The following is a 24,127-nucleotide window of genomic DNA, read 5'->3' as shown; positions in this document are numbered from 1 at the left end:
TGTTAACTGTGTTAATCAGTAATAATAACATTGAACAGCCTATGCAGAGTATAACCAAGTAAAACGTGGTCAAGGCAGAGGCAAAGCAAACAACACTAATCACAAACAAAGCAAGTGCAGCCAAATTATTTTTTCAAAGTCTGTGTTCATTTCAGGAACCACAAATGTTACACCAGCCTGAGGTGTGGGGTTATAAGTGCTGCTAATACTAATACTGCATTGAGATACTGTGGGTGTTTACGTAAAATAGTCTTATAAACATTATAGAAAACATGTTGCAATCTGAAATGTCTGGAGGAGGTTATGATAACAGTTTGAAGATTTTAGAACATTCCATGCAGAGTGTGTTGGACAGACAGACACAGTTAGTGCATAGCATTTTGAATGAGAACCATTAAAATACATGACATATAAAAAACTAATTCAACACAGGTCTGCAGCCAAATCACCAGTACTGGTAAGAAATCTGGACAAGCTTTCCTTTCACTTTGTGTGATTGTAGCTGTTGCTCTGTTACATGAATACATTTCCTTTGAGAACTTTATATCCAGTATTTGTGTTACTTTGAGCCCAGTGTTCCTCACAGGGTGTGCTTATCCCGATATGTTTCACTGGCATTTATCTGAAACTGCAAATCAACCAATCAGTGAATGTTACAGCAGACACAAAGCTGTTGTCAGGGAAAGTGCAATGCTGGCATCGTCTACATTTAGCTATTTGTAATCATAATTTACTTTTTAGCAAAAACTATTTATTCCCAAAGAAACAGATTGCCTGAAATCTTTACGCTATCACCCCGATTTACTGTGGTGCAATAAACAGGATTATTTCCTTCTTAAAATCATTCACGTTCTTCCTCTCCCCCTCTTTCATCTCGAGAGTCAGTCAAGGCTCGTCTTTAATAAACAGACATTTCTTATGCCTGCCTCCATACACCCCCAGATTGTGATCCTTGTAATAACTCACTACTAAAGAACATCTTAATAAAGTTTCAGTACAATTGGAAACTAGGTCCTCTTCATATACAGCTTGTTAAAATGTAAGCATTTAGACAGACGGACAGCCAGATGCCTTCACATAGCCAAGGATTTCCACAATCTTCCACTATACACCTCCTCCATATCTTTGCTGCGAAAGGTATATACTTCCACATGGCCAGCCAGGAAAGTGTTTTAAGTTCTGGAAGGATACATGACTTTGTCAGTGACAACTGCTGCTAAATGCCTCATAGAATACCTGCAGTATTCTCTCTCAGATAATGTCATTGCTTTTTTGGGAAGCACCTGCCATCCAAGAGTCAACTGTCAGTCCTCTGGAAAAGTTTGTCTGATCTCCTGTCTTGCCCGTCATGACTGAAACTGACAAGCGTTGAGAGAGGCAGCTTCCATATAATACAGAATACATTTCAATGCACTAATAAAAGTTTGAGCTACATATTGCAGTTGTTGGCAATTTGTTGTCTCACTCCTGTATCTATTTTGCTCTGTACAGAACCTACCTAATTCAAAAATCAGTTTATTGCATCCTAATTCAATTCTATCTCCTCTAGGATAGCTTTCAGGTACAGTCTCCCTCTGGTAACAGATGATGCTTCTCTGTAGCAGCCAATAGCAATAGATAAATAACAGTGAAACAAAAGCGTTGTACCCCTCCTTCACAGCTATGTATTTGGGGGTTTCCGAATTAGATTATGCTTTCACTTCTTATCGCAGATTAGAAAGGCGTGTTCTTCCTTTTTCTGTTGGCTTTTAAGTGAAGGTACAGGCTGACTGTCTAGTTCATTATACTTCAGACAGCCTTGGTGCCAACAGCTTTTTAAGAAGTGCAGAGCATCAATAGCAAAGTCGACATGTCACAAGAACAGCTAATGGGGAACGAAGCTGCCCCACCGGGAGAGCACACAGGTCTGATTAGGAGTGACAGGTAAAAACAAATAAATACAACAATATTACAAATTAAAAAAAAAAAAAAAATACTTTGACGCCACGCTCGTGCAAGTTGATACATTGCATATGCGTATATATTTTCATATTATCTTTTGCTCATACACATGTAACAAAAATAAGTTTAGCGTATATGAAATAAAAAGTATGCTAAATGTATTTAAATTCTACTACTACGACCACTACCACTACTAATAATAATATGAATAATATGAGCTTTATACTATTATCCAGTACTATTTATTTATATATTTACGCAAATGTTTGTTCTTTGTTGCAATTATTTATTTTGAATTTATAAGGAACTTTTAATTTATGTGTTTGTGTCAACAAATAGAATGACCGTACGCGTGTGACGCCAGTTGTTGCTTGGTAGAAATGATTGTGGACTTTCTATAATCTGTGGACTGTTCTGTAACAGGTTCTAATTTTTTTTTCTTTTTTCTTTTTTTCTTTTTTTGTTTTAGTTAGTGGATTTATTTAAAGGAACAATTCCTTAAATATAGCTGCATCAAGGATGCCACATCCGCATGAAATCAATTATTTTGTCTTAATATCTCTGTCGTGAATATAAGTTGTCAAAAAACTCTGTTTTGTGGCTTGTTCAGCAACCATACGGCAAAGCAAAATTGATTAAAACAACACCACCAACAACAACAACAAAACCTTAAGGATCTAATTAACTGTTCATGTCAAACTTTTTGGTCGGGTTGATTTGTTTGGGATGTTTGCATGTTGGATGAAGATTCGGTGCACTTTGACGATTCATGTCAGGATAAAGGTTCAGCTTCAATTCGGGATGTTCGTTATAGCGAGGGTGTGCTGTATTTGATACAGCTGACTTTATACAATAGTATAAACAAAGTTATTATTAAAATACGGTGTCAATTAATTCAAATTAAAGTTAGCTGGGTTACCACACGGTGTGAGATTGGCAGTAGAAGAGAATTCGTTTTAAAAATAAATAAATAAATAAAATCAACAGCAACACCCCCTCCTAGTTGTCTTAGCTTTAACCCAGATTCGGGGGGGGGGTATCCTGTTCCTTGTTTTAGTTCCTTTTTGTCTACTTTCACTTCTGTCGTTAACATTCAGAAGGATTCATAACCCTTCAGAAAAAACATCTGCTGGCAACAGGTGACATAAGCATAGAATATATAATATTTATAGTTCATAGTTAATTAAGCTGTATACTATCGTTATATATGTAGTAGTACAGTGGATTCGTGAAAATGATCATAGTAGACAGATGATACTTCTACAGGGGTAGGTTTTTTTCATACAAGCTTCACCTGAACTGTTGTTTCTTCCTGTGTGTCAGTGGCAGAGGCTCCTCCAGTCGTGGCTGGAAGATCGGTGGATTCACTTTACTGGGGCTGCTTCTGATTGCTGGCCAGGCGATCACTGTTTACTTTGTGATGGCTCAGAAGGGACAGATCTCCTCCCTGCAGGAACACACAGACATACTGAAGAAACAGCTCAACAACCAGCAGCATGCTCGTGAGTGCCCAGTCCCACACACATGGGCACTTTACCATCTCTGTGCCCAGTCCCACACAGTCCTACTGAATTGACTGCCATTATAACTTATGATTCCTAACTCCACCCCCACAAACTCCACATTGGGGAAGAGTAGAGGGGAAACTTTTAATTTTTCTTTAAATTAATTATTTTTTAGGTCAGAGCAAAATGCAAAAGTACAAACCATCATTTCTGTGCTCACTGTTCCTCAATGCTGACACTTTTATAACTATATAGCACACACACGCACACACACACACACACACTGACATTCTGTTTGTGTAATAGAAATATATACAAGAGAAAATAGCTTTAGATAGAATGTACTTTCAGGGATGGCTAGTTTAATATTATTACTATAAAAAACAAACAAAAAAAAAACTTTTTGTTGTGTGATAAGGGGAATCCCATAGACAAAACTGCAGTAAAAATGCATCACCAGAGGGTTTGTTTAAAAATGTCCAAAACACCACCAACCAAGTGCTATTGTTCTCTTTGCCGCTCAGCCCCGTCTCCTTCCAAGATGCTGCGTATGTCCATGTTCAACATGCCCATGCTGGTCAGCGACTCTGTTAATGAGAAGCCCAAGAAGATCCCCATGATAGTAAGAACACAGCCCCATTTTCAGCTTGAGCACATTTTCATGACAACAGCATTATTGTCCTTAAAAGCCAATATGAGTTAATGCTATGAATTGGATTTTCTCTTGATTAAGTGACAGGAATTCATTATTTTATTTTTTATTTAATTGCATATTGTTTTCATTTGTAGTATTTGCAATGGGGAAATCCTCAATTGATAATATATTCCACACTTAATCAAATTAAAAGTCTATTCATATCAATTGGCACTTATTGTTAAGTGCTACCTAAAATGTTAGCAAAATAGCTTTAAAGGAATTACTTAAAATTAGGGACTTTTAACATCCCTCCTTTCCTCTGTTCCCAGCCCCTCGAGGACACTTCCACAGTGAGCCTGGAGAAGCAAGTCAAAGGCCTGCTGCAGGTAAAGAAAATAAACATTTCACACAATACCCCCGACACACAGGGATTCGTTATCTTTCTTCTTCAGTTTTTTGTCTTCAATTTCCCCTTTGTAATCTTGCCTCTTTTGTCTGTTTATCCAAAACCATTTGGGTTTAACATCCAAAAAGTACAAGATATGGATCCGGAACCAAATAAATGTGTTTCAAAGAATCTAGTAACCATGGGAATATGACATTTGTGAACCAAATGATACCTAAATCTTGTTATTATGGGAGCACCCCTGACCAACATTTCTTCTGCTCTTGAGTAAAATGAAACCACATCATAAAACACAAAACAACACGTGTCACTTTGTCCGAATTCATCTTGCAATGAAAACGATGAGCTTCCAGTTTCCTACAGTTGTGTGATTGCTGGCTTGGTCCTCTGTTTCGTTGTTCTCTGCAGCAGGAGGACCCTGACCAGCCCCTGCCCCAGTTCAACGAGACTCTGCTGGATAACCTGAAAAGCCTGAAGGAACAAATGAATAGCTCAGAGTGGAAGGTGAGACCTGTGTAATGCTAAGAGGCGCATTTTGTTCTTGTTTATCCAGCCTTCTCATGAAGTAAAGTCCTATACTTTGGAATTCATTTTTGTTTTTTATTTTTACACCTCATGTAACATGTCATTCCTAAGTTTCATTCGGTTCCAATGTAAGGTATGCTTTGCCTATATTATACTCACATGGGAAGTCTCCTGGTGATTGGGATATGAAAGGCCAGTTATGTCTTTCATAGCTTACAGTACCTTACCACTCATCCCCAACCAGGCAGTCCCAGCAGTAGTGAATGAAGCGGATTCCAACAGATAGCATTGTTGAGATATGAACATTAATACAGATAACCAGTGGAAACGCAGTTGTTTGTTTCGGGGAGGTGTGGTGTTGTATGAACAAAATTAACTCTTTCTCTTCCTACAGAGTTTTGAGTCCTGGCTCCGTCAGTGGCTGCTCTTTCAGATGGCTCAAAAGAAACCAGCTCAGCCCACCACAGCTCCAGTGCAGACCACCACTGCTATGGAAGGTATAAGCGAGATATCCATTGAATTGCATATTAGTTTAATCTGATATTATGTTTTCAGATAGTGTAGATGCTCATACATTAAGCTTACACATTTGAGAATTACAAATATAATAAAGGAGATGGCACGCTGATTTTAATCAATATAGGTCAATGATCTCCTTTTACAAGATAATATGATAGTGATAGCTCTAATTTTATATTTACAGCAGTAACTGTTATTCTTTTTCTCAGAAACTAAAAATATAGCAAGAACAAATATCTTAAATTACAATATTATTTTGTATGTATGAATATGTTACTGTAATGGCTTAACACAATCTTGTACAGAGAGAATAAAACAAATCCTGATTGTGTTATGTTCAATACCCCATAAGTGAGAACCTACAAAGGGCTCAGAAAACAGCCTTCCAGGCAGGGCAGTAATTGTTATTTCTTGCTGTGTGTTTCAGAGTCTGGCGTGCAGTCCAAGTGTCAGCTGGAAGCCTCAGCCCCCTCTGTCCATCCCGGTGTGTACCGTCCTCAGTGTGATGAGGAGGGCAACTACCTGCCCAAGCAATGCTGGTCCAGCACTGGGTACTGCTGGTGTGTGGACAAGAATGGAGACGAGCTGGCCGGAACCAGAACCCGCAATCGTCTGGACTGCAACTTTGGTAAATTCCTGGAAATAAACTTCCGAAGACATGTCGAAATACCAGCATGTGTATATCAATGACTGTTTGAAGTGCAAAGCAGAATGAATCTGTCTTGTAATTATTCAAATCCAATGACTGAATGACTTGGGGAATCACCCAGCTGCAAATGACAGTGAAGCAGATGAGGAACTGGGTATACGGAAAGTAAATCCCCTGTAATAAGTGCATGACTAATGCTTATACAGAATCAGGGTCCCCTTTCCTATCAGACAAGGTGCAGTCCTTGTGTCTTAAAAGTACATTTCCCTACCTTTTCATGTTTAATTGTGCAGCCTTTACATTTTTTATGTTTCCTTCAGAAGCAGCCTAGAATTGAGGTATTTGTTCTGATGCCATGATAAAATCACAAAGCACTGCATACAACTTCCAAACAATCTGAGCTAAAATGTTATCCTGATTAAAACAGTCACAGTCTGTTGGCTTTTCGTAACACGTGTGTTTGTAATTTGAAGGCCTACGCAGGTTGGCGATGCCCAGCTTTGCTGCAGTGAAGATGATCGATAAGGGTAAGGATAACAAGAATCTAGATAGACAGCCAGATAGACAGCTAATAATGTGAAATGAATTAGAAGATTGAGGGAAAGAGTAACAAAGAATTAGAAGAGTCTGGAAAAGGCCACTGGTGGCGCCTCCTATACAAAAGCATGTGAACTGTAACACACCTAATAAGACCATCCTGCCATGAATCTTTTGGTCATTCCAGCTCTCTGGACTGGACTACTTGCTTTATAATCTCCCTTGTGTGAAAATAGAGGGAACCATAGATGACAACTTGTGTATTGTAATACAGGACTCCTGACAGGCATACTAATACTACATTGTACCTGCCTTGTTAGCTACCTAGTTTCAGTTAGCTTTCATTAAGAGCAGACAACAATCTATAGGTTGAAGTGCAAGGGAATAGGGTCGGTAGGGCTGTATATTATGAATAGTACACATTCAAATCAGGATGCATGTTCTGTACGTGTTTATGTAATTTAATGAACTGTTTGTTTCTTTCCTAGATAACTAGACGGAGCCTGCAGGAGGCAGAGGCGGAGAGCAGCCGCTACCAAGCTTATGCAATCATTAAAACCCGCTAAACACAGCTTGATGAACAGCTTTTGCAGTTGATTGCTGAAAGGAAACTTAACTCTTAAGTCAACTGTTAATTATATATATATTTTTTTTTTTTTAACTTTTTTAAGAAATTAACTCTTTTATTGCAATCAGTAGTCGTAGTAGTTATTAAGATAGGGACACCTACTGGAGTGGCTGACCCAAGATGGACTTTTCAGAATTACAAATACATGTAACAGCTCAATAAAGATTTTATTAAAATTCTGATGAAAAGGTGTTTGACTCATTTACCCTAAACCATAACCCAGGTGATACAAATGTGAAGCTTTAAATACTTACAAATTGTAAGTATCAGGGCAATGTAATCTAGCAATCTGGCCCCTGTTTTTGGGAGCTGTTTTAACAAGGAAAATGTAGTTCTTTAAGATGTGAAAACTGAGGAATTTTAACTAGAACTTCAGTCCACAAAATTGGAAAGTCATTCCTGTTGGGTCACCTTATACATATTTAGATGAAAAATAATACTTTTATTTTGAAATATTTTCTGTTTTAATGTTACATTTTACTCTATGGCAGTGATGGATTATTCATTTTATTACATAATACATAATTGCAATATATTCTTTCTGTTATGTACTGAGATCAATTTATACCTTAATACATGATGGAAATCACCCAGTGGAAATATGGTTTGCGATTGAGGAGCTTGATCAGAAAGCATTAGCAAGTATGTACATAAATGTGCATACAATGAATGATTTATACCTTATATCTGAATCCTGTTCCCCTGAAATAAAGTTCGGCAAGTTTACACCTTCTATAAAATATACAACATTTACAAATGTTCAGTTTGCTTTTTTAAACAGTTAAAATGGATTAATCCGTGCTTGAAGTTCATATATTACTGTTATGCTTCTTCCTAATAAATAAGTTAGATTTTCTGTCATTTTTAATTATATATTCTATGCTTGTTTTTTCACTAAATCTAATACACTTTTCTTGGAAGAAGCTGGATGGATTAAGAATGGTGTAATGAGGAATTTAGCACTGGAATTGTCTGAAATGTTTGTATTTGAGCTGGGATGAAATAAAAGGAGGTTCTTCTAACACATTGATGATGCTGTTGGCTTGTGGTACTTGCAGAGTAACATTTAAACCCTATTCACACAAATATTCTGTGATAATCATATTATGAAAATCGTGTTGATCACACATTTTTTTTTTTATTAGCGTGGATGAGGTTTCTCTATTTGAAAATCAGTAACTAAATACATTATAAATCCACCGCTGAACCCCTGACATTTTGTGATAAGACCTATCAATTCTTTATTTACTTGGAATAAGAGAGTTTTTCATATCTGTACAACCTTCTTCAGAGACCAAAGTCAGATGAGGTGTGGCTCTACCTAATTTCCACTTTTACTACTGGGTTTTACTAATTGAGTGATTACATTGCACCACAGCTCATCTGTTCTCTCACATTCTTCTCTTTCCCTCTTCACATCAGCCCTAACCCTACAGTCTCCTGGGAGATTTTGGTTGACGTGTTGGAAACAGTAGAACCCCTCAGCTCAGGAGCAGCCTGCACTAGATTTATACAAAAGAGGCAGCTGCTAGGATTTATTAATTGGCACTAAAAAAATACTGCTGTATAACTGGCAGTCTTTCAAAGTGTATTATTTAGTAATGCAAACATCACCCCAAAAAGCACCCACATTACTTCCCTTTAAAAACATTTTTAAATGAAGGGTTAATTAATGTTATGGTTAGCGTTTGCTGTTTTTCTTAACATAGTGGTTTGTTCGGAACATATGTTTTATTGAATAGCACCACAGAGCAAGGAAGTATTCTGCCTCATACTGCTGGTCTGGCTTTGAGGGATGTTGTCATTTGCTGCGAATGTAAAGATGTAGAAATTCACACTTCCTCATTAGTGGAGTTCTTAAGCATGTCAACAGTTTAAAATAGTAACATGAATTATGTACCTGTCTGTTTCTTTTCTTGACTTTTTCTTCTAATGCTCTTATATGCATGCTCGCTACATGTTGAGAGTTCCTCTTGCACTCTCTATATGAGAATTGCATGATTCCAGGTAGGCAGTGCAGACTCATGTAGAAGGTTCTGTACATTCTGTTTTTTTTAGTCACTTCTGGTATTCTCCATGTCTCACTCACAGGCACCGAACTATAGCTCTGGCTCTAACTACTGCATTGTTTCTGGCATGTGGAAGCAGCCCTATTGGAAAGTCCCTAAGAGTCCAGGCTGCAGACCTGGTAGGCAAAATACAATGACATACAATGTTAAATACAATGTTACTGTAACCCTTTACATAATGTGACCTAATTTATAAAATAATCTAAAAAACAAACTTGACCAGTTGTGTTGTTTGCTCTTAATTCAAAAGTCGTGTTTCATCTTGTTGGCCGCTTGCAACAGTAGTAATTCCTAAAGACCAGGTACAGTATATAAAGTTGTTCCAAATATTCAGTTTGGAAATATGAAAGTAAAAATCAAATCATCTTAAAACAGTCTTGACAAATGATACTCAAAAGGTCTTCCACCTTTCCTGTGTCATGGCTTTACAATTGAGGTATTTCTCCAAGTTGTTTTTAGTGAAAACACTTTATTCATTGTTAAATATTACCAATCAATCAATCAACTCCTTTATTTAACCAGGCAAAAAAAAAAAAAAAAAAAAAGCGACTGATTTCTATTGGTGAGCTGGTTAAGAAGGCTCAGACAGCAGCAAAGACAACATATAATTAGCATCCATCATAAAAACACAAATAAACAATATTGCTGTAACAGCATAATACAATACATACAATAATTAGAACACATCACCGGCCTGAGTAAAATAAAACAATACAATCCAGTCAGCTCAATGCAGATTTAACAACAATAGGTGGAAGCCAGCCGCAAATCCAGTGTATGAGGTGCAGAGGTAAATATGTGATGTAACCTGCTCTAGCATTTAAGTACAGAACACAGGAATGATTCTGATCAGTATCTTTATCCTGTTTCAATGATATAGTTTTAAGTGGCCTGGAGTGCTGTTAGGTTCTACATGCAAGTTAATAAATAAACAGAATACGACAACAACAAACTTAAATAAGAAAAGGGATTTTTTTAAAGACATCAGGGACATAAGAGTAATTACATAGTTTTAAGTAAAACAATAAATCCATATGGGGTTAAAACAATGAAGGATTTGTTTGAATTACACAGTTCACCAACGAAAATGATTTTTGAAGATATGGCTCCCCCTAGTGGATGTTTGTAATATTTGCAACACCCTGACAATGTACTAAAAAACACAGCCTGAAACTGCATAGATTGTCTATATTTGAAAATGTGCTGTGTTTACAGAAAAAAACAAACAAACAATACAGTTGTTTCAGTATACCATTTTCTTGTTTAGATCTCAGTCACAATTATATATATATTATATATTATATATATATATATATATATATATATATATATAGATTTATTGAACATATGGAAAATTTGTAACATATAAAATGTTACACATTCAGATATATTATATAATATAGTAGATCAATGTTAAAATTGTAAAACGAACTATTCTCTAAATTCTACAATAAATTTATAAATCGATTACAATTTAGAACATTTGATGTAAACATTTAATATAGACTTGCATGTATAATTTTTTATATAAATAATAAAAAGTTGTCAACCATTAGTAAACATTTGGGGAAAAAATACAAGATTTAAGCTAAATCTGATTTTTTTAATATTTTTTTTTTTTTACACATGGCACTCCATAACACCATGGTCTATATGGTCAAACGTTTTCCGCATTATTTTTTCTGAAGGCTACGTCCACATTAAGATGTATTAAGAATGATTTGCTCCTATACACAGCATCTATAAAATAAACCATATGCAATGTGACTTACTGCATCTTAACTTTCTTTCTATGTTATTCAATTTATAAAAAGTGTCAGAAACAGCAAATTTTTTATATATATATATATATATATATATATATATATATATATATATATATATATATATATTTGTAGTGAAATTATCCTTCTAATTCTCACAACAACGGAGAGAGAATTTTGAATTTGGGGTTTCTAAACATCATGGAAACCCTGACACTGTTTAATGTAAAAGCCTGAAACAGAAACAGAATTAATTTTTTCAAAAGCAGGCCTTTCTCTTTCAGCGGTCAGATAGCACTCTCTGCTGTTCCTTTAATGGTCTGTAATTTTTAATTATGACCAGGTCAGCTGTACTAGGCTTTTACTCCTACAGTATGCAAAGTGGGTTTGGTAAAGAAAAATAACCTGTCCGTTTACCAAAGGAACTGATTTCTTTCAGAATTAAAGGATTCGTTTAAAAAGAAAAACAGTTCGAGTTTGTACTGTGGCGGTGTGGCTACATTAATGATTGTAAAAGTCCTCTCTGATTGGTTCAGCACTAACTGAAGCAGTTTTGAGTGTTGAGTTGTTGAGCTAACTTTGCACAAAACCAGTAGACCAGAGGTTCTCAAACTTTTTGGCATGTGCCCCCTTCCTCTTGACTGCTGTACTGACAAACATTTAAATAAATGTTTACTAATTATGTCTGCTAAAACAGTGTCTCATTTACAGTAACTCATTATAGCATCTACAGTGTAACTGGCAGCAACTTGGAGAACAAAGGCTTTCTAATCAGGTACAGTTCTTATACGGTCCCCAATTTTAAGAACCAGTGAACTTTTTTATGATAACATTTGCTATCTCTCCGTTTTAAACTATGGTTCACAACATAACACGGTGGAACGATCACAGTACGATGCAGTAATTGTAGATCAGTATTGCTACGTGTGAAATCTTTAACAATAAAGACAAAATGAAAATGCTTTTATTTGCTTCGAAATAATTTCAAACCGGTTAATAGACTAGCAAGCACTGGCAAAATCAGCTCAGTTTTATACGATGCAAAAGATTTTAAAGTTTTGTTTTGTTTCTGGACTTTGCGATACCTGCTCGTTGCTTGCATTAATAGTCGTATCTACAATATATTGACTATAGCAATCAACCATTTTGTTACGGACTTTCAACAAGTCTGACACAAACAATTTTCGCTGTTAATTAAGCCTTCTTAAAAAAGAACACAAAAATGCATAACAAAAAAGAACAGTCCTACTACAGTAGCAGGCAGCTTACACTGGCTAGGGTTTCTGATCGCATCATCAATTCCACATTTTTTAAGTCCACTGATGGAAATGTCCAGTCTACTTTTAATGTTTTCAAGCAAATTGGGTTTGTCACTGCCATTCTTTTATCCACTTTGATGTCTGATACATTTCTCTTGTCCAGCGCTTCTGTATGGAGCACCATTTGTACCAGAAGTATGCAGCCATTAATGTGTCAATTTGTTTGTCAATTCATGAATTGGTCCATTTGTCCAGCAATTTGTCCGTAAATTCATCAATTCATACAGTAATTCATAAACGTATTTGTTAATTCATCTAATAATTAATTAATCAATTCATTAACTTGAAAGGCTAATTTCCAATCAACCAGAGAGAACCTCCCTGCAAACTTCCCAACCAACAGACAAACTTCCAATTGTCAATCTCGCACTATGCCGATAACACTGTGTAACCTTTCTAGCCAATGGGAATACACACTAATATTTTAACCAATGAAAATCCAGCCTCACTCAAAACTGCTTCAGCCAATAATATTGCAGTTTATTGGAAGGGCGTTTCAAAAGATTCTATTTAACAAGAGACTCGACTTTCAATGGAGACTTCTGTCTCACTGCATGCAAAACGTTGTGGTATATGGAGAGTTTGGCAAAAACAATTCTATGGAGAGTCAATGCAGGTGTAAGAAATTTTGATGGTTTGTGCTGGTTTCCGCCATGTAAAAAAAATGCATCAGACTTTTGAAGCAGATTTCTCATTCACCTAAGGCCTTTTGAAGAAAACTGCAACATTAGTAAATTATGACAATACGTAGTATTATGAAAAATGCTATTTTCAGAGCACTGTCCCATTTGGTGGTGCATGCACTGAAACATTGCTCTGAATGAAGCATATTCATTCAATCATTCAACAGTCCAGTAAGACCGGTTTCTTTAGAAATACATAACACTACAGCATTAAATATTATCAAGACACAGCAATATAGTACATCAAACAAACAAACAAACGGTAGCTACTTGGACAAAGTAGGTAAAAAAAGGTAATGTTCATCCATATATTTGTTATAAAATGATTTCACAAATAAGTAACATACACAAAAATGGTAATGAAATTTATCTGATATGATTTAGCTTTTAAATTTCCCATTATCCACTTACGAAAGCTGTCAATAGAGTGGCTCTCAAAAGTATTCACCTGCCTTGGACTTTTCCACATTTTATTGTCAAAATGGATTTAATTAGAAGTTTTTGCCACTGATCAACATTAAAAAGTCCATAATGTCTAGGTGAAAAATAAAATCTACAAATTGTTCTAAATTAATTACAAATACAAAACGGAAAATAATTGATTGCATAAGTATTCACCATCTTGAGTCAATATTTGGTAGAGGCACCTTTGGCAGCAATTACAGCCATGAGTTTATTTGGATAAGTCTCTACCAGCTTTGGACATTTAGTATACATGATCAATTTTTGCAATTTTTGCCCATTCTTCTTTGCAAAACTGATCAAGCTCCGTCAAGATGGATGAGGACCTTTGGTGAACAGCAATTTTCAACTCTTTCCACAGATTCTCAATTGGATTGAGGTCCGGGCTTTGACTGGGCCACTCCAGGACATTGACCTTTTTGTTTTTAAGCCACTCCAGTGTGGCTTTGACTGTATGTTTGGGGTCATTGTCCAGCTGGAAGATAAATCTTCTCCCAAGTCCCAGGTCTCTTGCAGACTTCAGCAGGTTTTCCTCCAGGATTTCTCTGTACTTTGCTGCATCCATTTTGCCCTCTATCTTCACACAGAGAAACATCCCCATAGCATGATGCTGCCACCACCATGTTTCACGGTAGGGATGGTGTTCTCAGGATGATGTGCAGTGTTAGGCTTGTGCCAAACATAAAGCTTAGCGTTGAGGCTAAAAAGCTCTATTTTGGTCTCATCAGACCATAGAATCTTCTTCCACTTGGTCTCAGAGTCTCCCACATGCCTTCTGGTAAACTCTACCCGAGATTTGATGTGAGTTTTTGCCACTCTCCCATAAAGACCAGTTTTGTGAAGCACCTGGGCTATTGTTAGCATATGCACAGTGTCTCCCAGCTCAGCCGTGAAAGAATGTAACTCCTTTAGAGTTGCCATAGACCTAGTAATGAATTACTGTATGAATTGACAAATTTATGGACGAATTGCTGGACAAATGGATCGACCAAGAATTGACAAACAAATTGACAAATTAATGGATGGATAGTTTTGGCACAAATGGCACTTAATATCTCTGTCTGTTCTGTATACCAGTCTAACAGAGGGCTGGACCAATACTTTGAGTGTTTTATTATAGGATCTGAATTTAGCATACACTTGGATGATTGTAACATGCTTGCAAGATTTATAATGAAGTGATTTATAGCTTAGCTTTCTGTAGGTGCAGTAATATCAGATAACCACAAGATGGCATATAGACAAACATGATCAAATGATTGATTGAATAAAGGGGGATTTAACTGATATTTTTGGTATGAAGCCACTAGTGCATTAAAACAAAAGTAAACCCAACAAACCAGGTAAAAAAAAAAAAAAAAAAAAAAAGAGACGGGCTCCTTGTGTTACAAAAACATGCAACAATAGTGTAAAATTAACACAAAATTTACGTTTCTTTGGTTGTTGTTTTTTTAATAGTTTGCTAAAAGATGTTGAGAAAGTATTATGATCCCAAGACACCCAAACCTTTAACCGCAAATAACTGTTCGGGACCCCCTTGTAACCGATGTAAAGTTCTGTGGGTGCGCTCATCCTTCAACATGGAATTGGAATTGTTCAAGGAACTAAGACGGGAATAACATACTGAGTGTAATTACCCTTTTAACTACGATAACAGAATCACCCTTTAGATCTTAGATAACATGTACGATGCTACAGTCTTGCACTTTAACTATCAAATGTTTGTGTTTGAACCAAAAGACACTCAAGTCTAAATTATATATTAAAAAAAAATGCTAATATGTACCAAATGTGACTCCCTTTATTTTGTAGTATTTTTTTTTTTTATTTTTGTATTTTGCATAGTTTTAAAATGTTCTATGAACATGGAATGCATAATCGGCATATTTTGATGACATAATGAATTCAAAGCCATTGTACATGATTTTGAAATACTGGTAAACGGGCCAAACAAAACTGTAAAGGAAGCAGAGGGCAGAACCGATGGTTTGCTATGCATTAAAAAGGTGACATCAGTTAAATGTGGTCAACTTCACTCCTACAGCAGCTGGTGGTCGAGACGCCTCCTCTCTATAAGTAAGCTTTAGAGCTGCGTGCTTACTTCAATAGCAACACGCAACCCTATTGAAACAAAGCGACCTTTTCAATATTCAACAGACTGTTTTACAGCTATACACGATGCGTGCAATGTGAGCAGTGAGTTTAATTATGTTATTATTTCTGAAACAGAATCTAGTTCAGTGTATTCTTTTTTTAGTGCACAATTATTATTATTATTATTATTATTATTATTATTATTATTATTATTATTATTATTATTATTATTAGGTAAGATAACCAAGAATATTTCCTTCTGTAACTAACAGATGATTATTAGAATCAATTTCATGTGCATAATACCTTAATTGATAATCTTCAACTGAATGCATACGGTTTGGTGCTGTTTAAGCCCAGTGCTTCTGATTTGTTTTATTTAAGTATGATGGTATGATGGTAATTTACTTTTAAATTGTTTAACAGTTGCATATTTCAAGTTATAACATTTTATAAGTAACTTGAACTTTGTAACTGTTTAAGAGCTGAAACCAATAAAAAAGGGTCAAATTAAGCACATTCAATCACATTCAATTAAGGGTTTTAAGTAATATTGAGAACTCAGTTGGAATGAAAACCGGCAGACACAGGGGGTCCCCAGGACCAGGGCTGAGAACCATCGACCACATGATTTAAATGTAGTTATTGAATTCCTGCTGAACTGAAGTTAACAAAAATCAGACGACCCAATGACCTGCATTTCATGGGTCAGACCCACAACCTGCAAAATAAAACGTATGTGTAAAATCATGGTTTGGGTGATGTACTAAAAAACTGCAGTTTGTCGTTAGCAGCATTTTACCCTGTTTTTTTTTCCCAATTTGAAATGTCCAATTGTATTTAGGCTCACCCACTGCTACCACGCCTGCGCTGACTCAGGAATGGCGAAGATGAACACACGTTGTCCTCTGAAGCGTGTGCCGTCAGCCTACCATATGTTTACACCTTTAATCTCAGTTCTTCCAAACAGCAACATCCGAGAGATAGTCTTGATTAACTCCACAGTGGAAGACAATCAGAAGCCTCCAGTTCTGGTACTTTCATCCTCCCATTTAACTTTTGTGATGATTGTTAATGGGTCTCTGCCTTCCTCTTACTTGCTGCCCAACTCCTCATTCCTCCACAGCTGGGTAATGTCGTCCATAAAAAAGGCAGTGCTTGTCCAGTCACAAGTCTCCCAACTTGAGTGTCGATTTATCCGCCATCTGAAGAGCCTTGAAGAGCTGGACCTATCAGAAAATTAACTGAGCGATGGCTTTATAGACCTTACAGAGTGCCCTGATGCCTTCAAAAAGCTGTCCACTCTCAAGCTTAGCCACAATCAATTTCAAACATACAAAGATGTTTGCCACCGTCTTGAAAACCTGACCAGTCTTGTGGACCTTGACTTGAGCCACAATGACTTCTCAGTCTCTCCGTCGGCTTGTTCTTGGCAGCAAATATTTGGGGTTTTCAACCTTTCTGACACAAAGCTACATCAAATCAAGAACTACCTTCCAAGTAAGGTTAAAGTGTTGGACCTCAGCAACAACTACCTTCTCTTGTTCAGCGCCAGTCCACAGGGTCTGAGAGAGCTGTACCTGTCAAACAACAAGCTTCTCATCCTGCCTGCTTTACATGATATGCCTAATTTACAGATCTTAAAAATTGATGGCAATGACCTCACAGCCTTCAGTGAAAGAGACATTGAAGACTTGAAACAGCTACAGGCCGTAACAGCTGGGAGAAACAGCTACCACTGCGACTGCGGCTTCAAAGACTCAACTGATAGCCTAGTGAAGATGTCCAGCATTCTCAAAGACTGGCCCGACGAGTATGTGTGTGGCTCCCCTCCCTTGCGTCAAGGAACCCATGTGAAAGATCTTAATCTCTCGTTTTTCGGATGTCACAAACCCTTGGTTCTCAGCCTGATATGTTTTGGCAGCTTAATTGTAATATCGTCTACTGAGCCCAGTGACTAGCACAGCAAAGTGACTCCATTGAGTATTTTTTTTTTTGCTCTGAAAACGAAATATGAATTATTATGTATATATTTATATGTTACAATATGTTTAAATTAATAATACTGGGCACAACCAAATTACATCATTTTGTTATATGCTATTTTTTTAGAACCCCTTGACATAATATTAATTATAATATGAAACTACATTTCAAGAATGTACAATTCCTCACATTACCAATGACAGGTTATTTTAAAATTGATGTTTTTTTTAAAATTCTAAATACATTCTTTTTACACTTGTAAATGAATGTTTGCTTTCAAGACCAGCTTGTTTTTTTTTGTTTGTTTTTTTACCTTACTCCTCCTATTTCTCACTCTTACTCACACACTTTAAATAAATGAGATTCATTTTTTGAACATGCTATCTGAAAAGTGCAGAGGTGCCCTGTGGTAAAGTGACGTGTGGTCAAGGGTGGCCAGCGGCAGAGATAACGGATGCAGAGGAGGAACACTGTAGTTCATGAATTGTCAAAACAAACAAAAGGTTTAAACAGCCAAACAAATAAAAAACACATCAAAAACGGCACCCAAGCAGCTCTATCCATGTGTATTTAATCAGCACTTGTCAGATGCATCAGGTCCAATTTATTTTCACACACGCCCTTTATTTTACACGTGCTGTTTAATTTTTTTTTTTTTCAGAGTAAAACAGGTTTAATAGGCATTGCATGGCAAAACAACATCTTGACTGTATCTCCAGCCAAGCGCTCCCCCCTTGTTTGCTGTATTTTTCACATACCACTTTATAGACGTGCATACCAATAAATCCTCTCCTGATCACTCGTTTTATCACCAAGTTCCTCAATAATGCGATCCAAGTCATTATTTTGTTACTATAACGTCTGAAATAGATCTGCAAATGTCCGTGATATTCTTTTAGCCCTGGATGCGGAAGCAGCAATCTCCTTTGTTTGTGTCCATGTTTCTCTCTGGTGCATGAGGCTGTCAGATACGCCCTTTTTTTGGCTTCATTCAGCTCCTATCGGTCTCACTCGGCCATTGAAAGGTTTTCTTGACTTTGTCCGGGGAAAAAACCTCTAGAGACCTGTGCTTTAAGTCTTTTTGATGATGTCGGACAGGGTCCGACATTGGACTGGAAAGGGAAAATTGTAATGTTGGACCTGGTCCGACATAGGACCACAAAGGGTTAAGGCAAATGTAACTAGCTAAGAAAGACTTTGCGGTTTTTCTGCAGACATCTGCAGCTTCTCGTATCTTGGTGTCTGGGCAGAGAACCAAAGTTAGCAGGTGTCTAACTAAGATGCGAAGAGGAGTTAAATATGTACCGTGTTATACAGTGTGAAAAGAGATCACCGAAACAACAAACTAGTTTGAATCAGTTTCTAACAGCAATAAAAATTCAGTATTAGGTTGAGGTAGTCTGTAAAATGACCCCTTACCAGGAGGTGTGTTGAAGGTGTGTGATAGCAGGGTGGATCTATACTGATTGGAAGAGAGTATAAGAAATGGAGTGGAAATGCTAATATATTCATAGTATTTAATGTAATGTTTTTGTTTGAATTGTCGGTCAATTCTTTGATTTGACTCCACAGACGTCCATGTGATAATACAAGCATTAACATTGGGCCATAACTGTTAGACCTGTGCGTCTTTCTTTGCATGTATCCAATGATTATATGATTGTATTAACAATATTTATTTTATGCATATAAAACATTTTTGAACGAAATCATTTGTTGATTAATGTCCCTGCACTTTCTTGGGTATGAAATATTAATAAATACATTGAATTAAATTGAATTGTTTTTCCACTCAATTTGAAATGCCCTATTTGTCTCACTATTGCAACCCACTTACCAAACAGGACTTCAGATTGCCTCTTTTCACTTACAGAACCTGAGTAACAACTGTTGCAAAGCTACCGAATGATGAGGCACTGGCAACCCCTTACCTAGTTTATTATTTGATTACAATTATACAAAGCACTGCTCAGGAACTGCTGATTACAATCAAGTTCCAAGAACTGACTGATCGCTCTCTTTGGTCGGAAGAGTGGGGAAGGTGACAGCTGCAGAGGATGGTGCAATCTGAAAGGCATCAATGAATGCAATAACCCAAACACTGCATTCAGGAAGTACGCAAGCTGTATTTAACCACAACAGTGAAAAAAAGAGTTCGGTCCCTGGCTAGGGTGCTAAGGGTGTGGCAGCCGTTTAATATAGCTAGCTTTCCATTTTATTGGAAATCTGCATGCAGATGGAACATAATGATGTTACAATGAGATCGCTCAAAGGTTACCACAGTGATAACATTGGTTTGTTATGCCTACAGCGTTTGAATTGTGTGAACACACTGGTAAAATGCTGTATGACTACCACCGTGCTATTGTATCAGGACCCCAATGAAATATTTGTTCCAAATTCATTTGTTGACATTGTCTGTAATGATATTTACTGCCCATGGTTCTTCTGGTGTTATTAAAATATGCTAATATTTATTTAACCAAGAAAGCACGTTAGGACCAAAGCTTCATTTACAAATAGCAGGCTGCTGTAGTTGCGTATCAATTAATAATGGTGAGAGTCAAACTATAAAAACATTATCATTCATTCAATGTGGGGTCAGAAATTGTTACTCTGTGATCATTCTTGAACACTACTAAAATACATGTACAGTCAACCCTCTTTACACCACCTGGTAAGAGCCATGGGCAAAAACGTGCAATAAACGAGGGTGGCATTATAGTGAGGGTCAACAAAACACACATAACCTTCTGTTTGCAATAAATTGAACTTTAGTGTTTGTGGCACGACTGTAAGCCTGCTTAATACTATCCCCCATTGAACAATGCCCATAAAAGATAAGTGACAACAAAAAAAAACATAATATAGACAATCTATATAAAAATCACTACACAACATTTCCAGCAAGTTGGGCACTGTTTAAGCAAAGCATTTCAGAATGACATGCTTGTCTTTTTTCTGTCCTATGTAATTCTGACTCACTCTAAAGCAGCACAATGTTTTTTTGACCCAGATCGCTTTCCCTAGAGATCATCAAGAATTATTGTGTTGATATATATATATATATATATATATATATATATATATATATATATATATATATATATATATATATATATATATATATATCAACACAATAATTCTTGATGATCTCTAGGGAAAGCGATCTGTATATATATATATAGTAGCAATCTCGGTTCCCACAGGCAGGCGCCTCACACAGGGCAAGGCAATCCACACACAGGTGTAGGGCGGGCGCAAACCCGGGACCTCTCGCACTAAAGCATAGCCAATACCACTGTACAAAGGAGGCAGCTGTGTGTGGATTGCCTCACCCTGTGTGTGTACATGGCCATACTGCCAGCTAGCATACTGATTGAAACACAGGTTCTGCTGAGTCATTTTTCATGGCAATGTTATGAAATAAAACAAATTAAAAAAAAAAAACAGGGGAAGTGTCATTAAAAAAATTCGTTAGAGAAGTAGTGTGGCTGTGACTAATACTGCATTTCACTCAAAGATAGCAGAGCTGTCACTACTGGTAAGTTTCTTAAGTATATTGTTTTATATATTGAATTGTACTATATACAGCACTTAAGGAGGAATGTAAATTGCAAGTTGTTTAAACAGTTTAAGAATATTTTAATATATTACAAGTAAAAAAAAGACTTGAATACTTAAAAATATCAGCAATGCAAAATGCATTATGGGTAAATGAAAAGGTCTATATAAGCAGTGTAGGTCAGTATAGGTCAACAGGATCCAGGGAAGGGAACCTGTCTGTTGAAAATAAACCTTTTTAATTTTTGTAATTACAAGTTTGTTTTTTTATGTTCTTGGAAATTGATTCTAATCTTAAATTGTCAATTAATAGCCATCACAAGAAATCAGCTTCCGTCTCAAAACATAGTCACTTAAGCCAGTGTTTTACAAGTGAGATATTTACACAGAATACTGTGCTACAGGTAGTCCTATGGTAATATTCTTTCATTCTGTTGTTTTTGTGATAATTCCCCATGAATACATCCTGTTTCATTTCTATTTAGTAACAGGATCAGGAATTCAATATTAATATCAGTCAGAAATGACAGAATTGAAAATAGCTGCTGGTAAACAGGTTTTCCTAAAATTTGAATCAGCCCTGCTGCTTTGTCCCTCTAGGAAACCTGGTGTATAACTGAAGTATCTAACACTCTGGGCAACCCCTGCACATTTAAATGCAATTAATGGAGTATTGTTCTTTTGCAGAGAAGAACAATGTGGGTGTCTGTGCAACATTTTCTTCTCTTCTGCTGTGCCTTAACACTGTAGAAGATGGGTGGAGCTGTTCCTATGAGGAGATACGGAGCTACTGCAGGTGTACTATAGATGACAAGGATTTTAATACAACATCACTCTATGCCAATGCCTCCACGTTTGAAAAACTGGGAAAATACTTGGAGGAAGTGCCAATTGAGTTCCAAGACTTTCTGTCCAAACTGTGCACTTCTGATCCCAAACGGATCATCCTGAAGAAGGTCAGTGTGTCAAACTCATTTGTGAACCATGTTGCTGGTGGCTTTTTAGGTTCTTTAGAAATTGAAGACTCAAAATATACAGGAATCTCATCATAAGGGCAGCAAGGTTAAAGATGTCCAGCTTTCTTTGCTTGAATGTCACAGATCCCTTGTCTTGGTTCTCATCTCAGGTGGAACCCTGTTAGTTGTCTGCATTATAGGGTTTGTATGGTACAAGACACATGCCACCTGGTACCTAAGGATGGCTTGGCAATGGATACAGGCAAAGAGAAGAACTGGTAAGGCCATGACTGACTCAAATGTTAAATTTGATGCCTTCATTTCCTATAGTGAGACTGATTCTGAGTGGGTTGATAACTTCTTGGTTCCCCAGTTGGAGAACACAAATGAGCCCTTCAAGCTTTGCCTCCACAAGAGGGACTTCCTGCCAGGGAAATGGATCATGGACAACATAATTGAGTCCATTGAGGAAAGCCGAAAGACCCTCTTTGTCATTAGCAAGCATTTTGTGAGCAGCGAGTGGTGCAAGTATGAGCTGGAGTTCTCCCAGCACCGCTTCTTTTGACTTTGTGATTCTGGTGCTCTTGGAACCTATCCCCAAAGAGTGCATCCCTCGCAGGTTCTGCAAGCTGCACAAACTCATGAGCAAGAAGACCTGCCTGGAGTGGCTGGAGGAACATGACCAGCAGGGCATCTTCTGGGAGAAACTGAAAACTGCTTTGACAAGTCAATGAAAGGACATCATGCATTTAACAATGCTACATTTGTGGCTTTTCAAAGTGTTTACTTGTTTGGATGTCGTAGAGTGCCTCTTAACGTATAAGCGTATCTGAGTTGTTCAGATGACGCAAAATCATTTCTGTTATAATAAGAGACACCTAACATTAAAATGTATAAAGAAAAAATGAAGACTGTACTTATGAACTGCTATTAAACTTTATTTTTGACTTACTGTTCTGTATCTTGACAGGATGACATCAATACACAGGATAAGATTTACTGGAATTCTAATAAATTCTGACTGATTTGTCGATTGCTCATACCAATATTGACAATGCCTATGACGCCTGCTTTTACAGTCAAATTTTCTATTAAAACACAAACTTTACACATAAGAAACCACGTCTTTAAACATAATATAATGAACACAACACTTACAATGACTAGAATGTAAACAGATGTTTATGAAATTAATAAAAACGAATGACCATTGTGTGTGTGTTTGTTATTTCTTTATTCTAAACCCATTTTTGCCATTAGAGACAATGATGGAAATGGAGATGAAGTTAATGAAAAGCAAAGACATGTATTAAACATGCTTACATTGAATTGAGTCTTTTGTTTCTGAAACCCTAGTCCACAGTGGAAGAGCAGCAGTAGAAGTAGCTGTTAATATTTTAGATCACTGTGTAACCAAGAACCTTCCTTCAGTCCTGTGGAGTTCATCGGTGCTTAACTCTTCAAGCCTAAACTTCACTTTTTGAGAAATGGACGCTTCTTCTGTAAGTATAATATCAACGAAACAGGCTACTGGAAACTTTAATTTCTTTGTGTGCTGTATTTTATCTTGTTATAAAAGTGAACACGATGTCTTGACCAGAACAGCGTCTAGGAAGGGAGGTAAGAAATAAGAGTTTTTGTTTAACCATTGTTTGTGCTTTTCAAATTCCTTCACTGCCTGTACATCTTCATTATGGATTAGTCTCTAACACTTCTTTTGTTTAACTCCCAGAGTTCAAGGGAAGTAAGTCTGCAGGTAGCAGTGGGTCTATCACAGAGAACAGGTATGGGGAAAAGTTTGCCCTTGTAACATGGGTATATGATATTCAACAGTACATATACAATACACTGATACTAACATTATTCCGACACAAACCTTTATTT

At 36.8% G+C, this 24,127-nt stretch overlaps 1 protein-coding gene across 1 annotated transcript; it reads left to right on the top strand.

The window, feature by feature from the left end:
- The first annotated feature begins 1,707 nt into the window (after positions 1 to 1,707).
- LOC121297280 (HLA class II histocompatibility antigen gamma chain-like) lies at positions 1,708 to 8,377 on the top strand. The gene is made up of 9 exons (XM_041223514.1): positions 1,708 to 1,923; positions 3,265 to 3,443; positions 3,971 to 4,068; positions 4,413 to 4,469; positions 4,898 to 4,993; positions 5,409 to 5,511; positions 5,961 to 6,161; positions 6,656 to 6,709; positions 7,208 to 8,377. The coding sequence occupies exons 1-9, from the start codon at positions 1,850 to 1,852 to the stop codon at positions 7,213 to 7,215; spliced, it is 870 nt and encodes a 289-aa protein (XP_041079448.1). The 5' UTR covers positions 1,708 to 1,849; the 3' UTR covers positions 7,216 to 8,377.
- Positions 8,378 to 24,127: the final 15,750 nt, after the last annotated feature.

The sequence above is a fragment of the Polyodon spathula genome, chromosome 22 (assembly GCF_017654505.1).
Source record: "Polyodon spathula isolate WHYD16114869_AA chromosome 22, ASM1765450v1, whole genome shotgun sequence".
NCBI classification, from domain to species: Eukaryota; Metazoa; Chordata; class Actinopteri; order Acipenseriformes; family Polyodontidae; genus Polyodon; species Polyodon spathula.
Note: the sequence above shows the minus strand (reverse complement) of the source record. Positions and strands in the feature narration are given on the sequence as shown.

Excerpts from the sequence above, each read along its gene's own strand:
- LOC121297280 (XM_041223514.1), top strand. The coding sequence starts at position 1,850 with ATGTCACAAGAACAGCTAATGGGGAACGAAGCTGCCCCACCGGGAGAG. Across the intron at positions 1,924-3,264 it reads GGTCTGATTAGGAGTGACAG|TGGCAGAGGCTCCTCCAGTC; the intron begins GTAAAAACAAAT and ends CCTGTGTGTCAG. Across the intron at positions 3,444-3,970 it reads CAACAACCAGCAGCATGCTC|CCCCGTCTCCTTCCAAGATG; the intron begins GTGAGTGCCCAG and ends TTTGCCGCTCAG.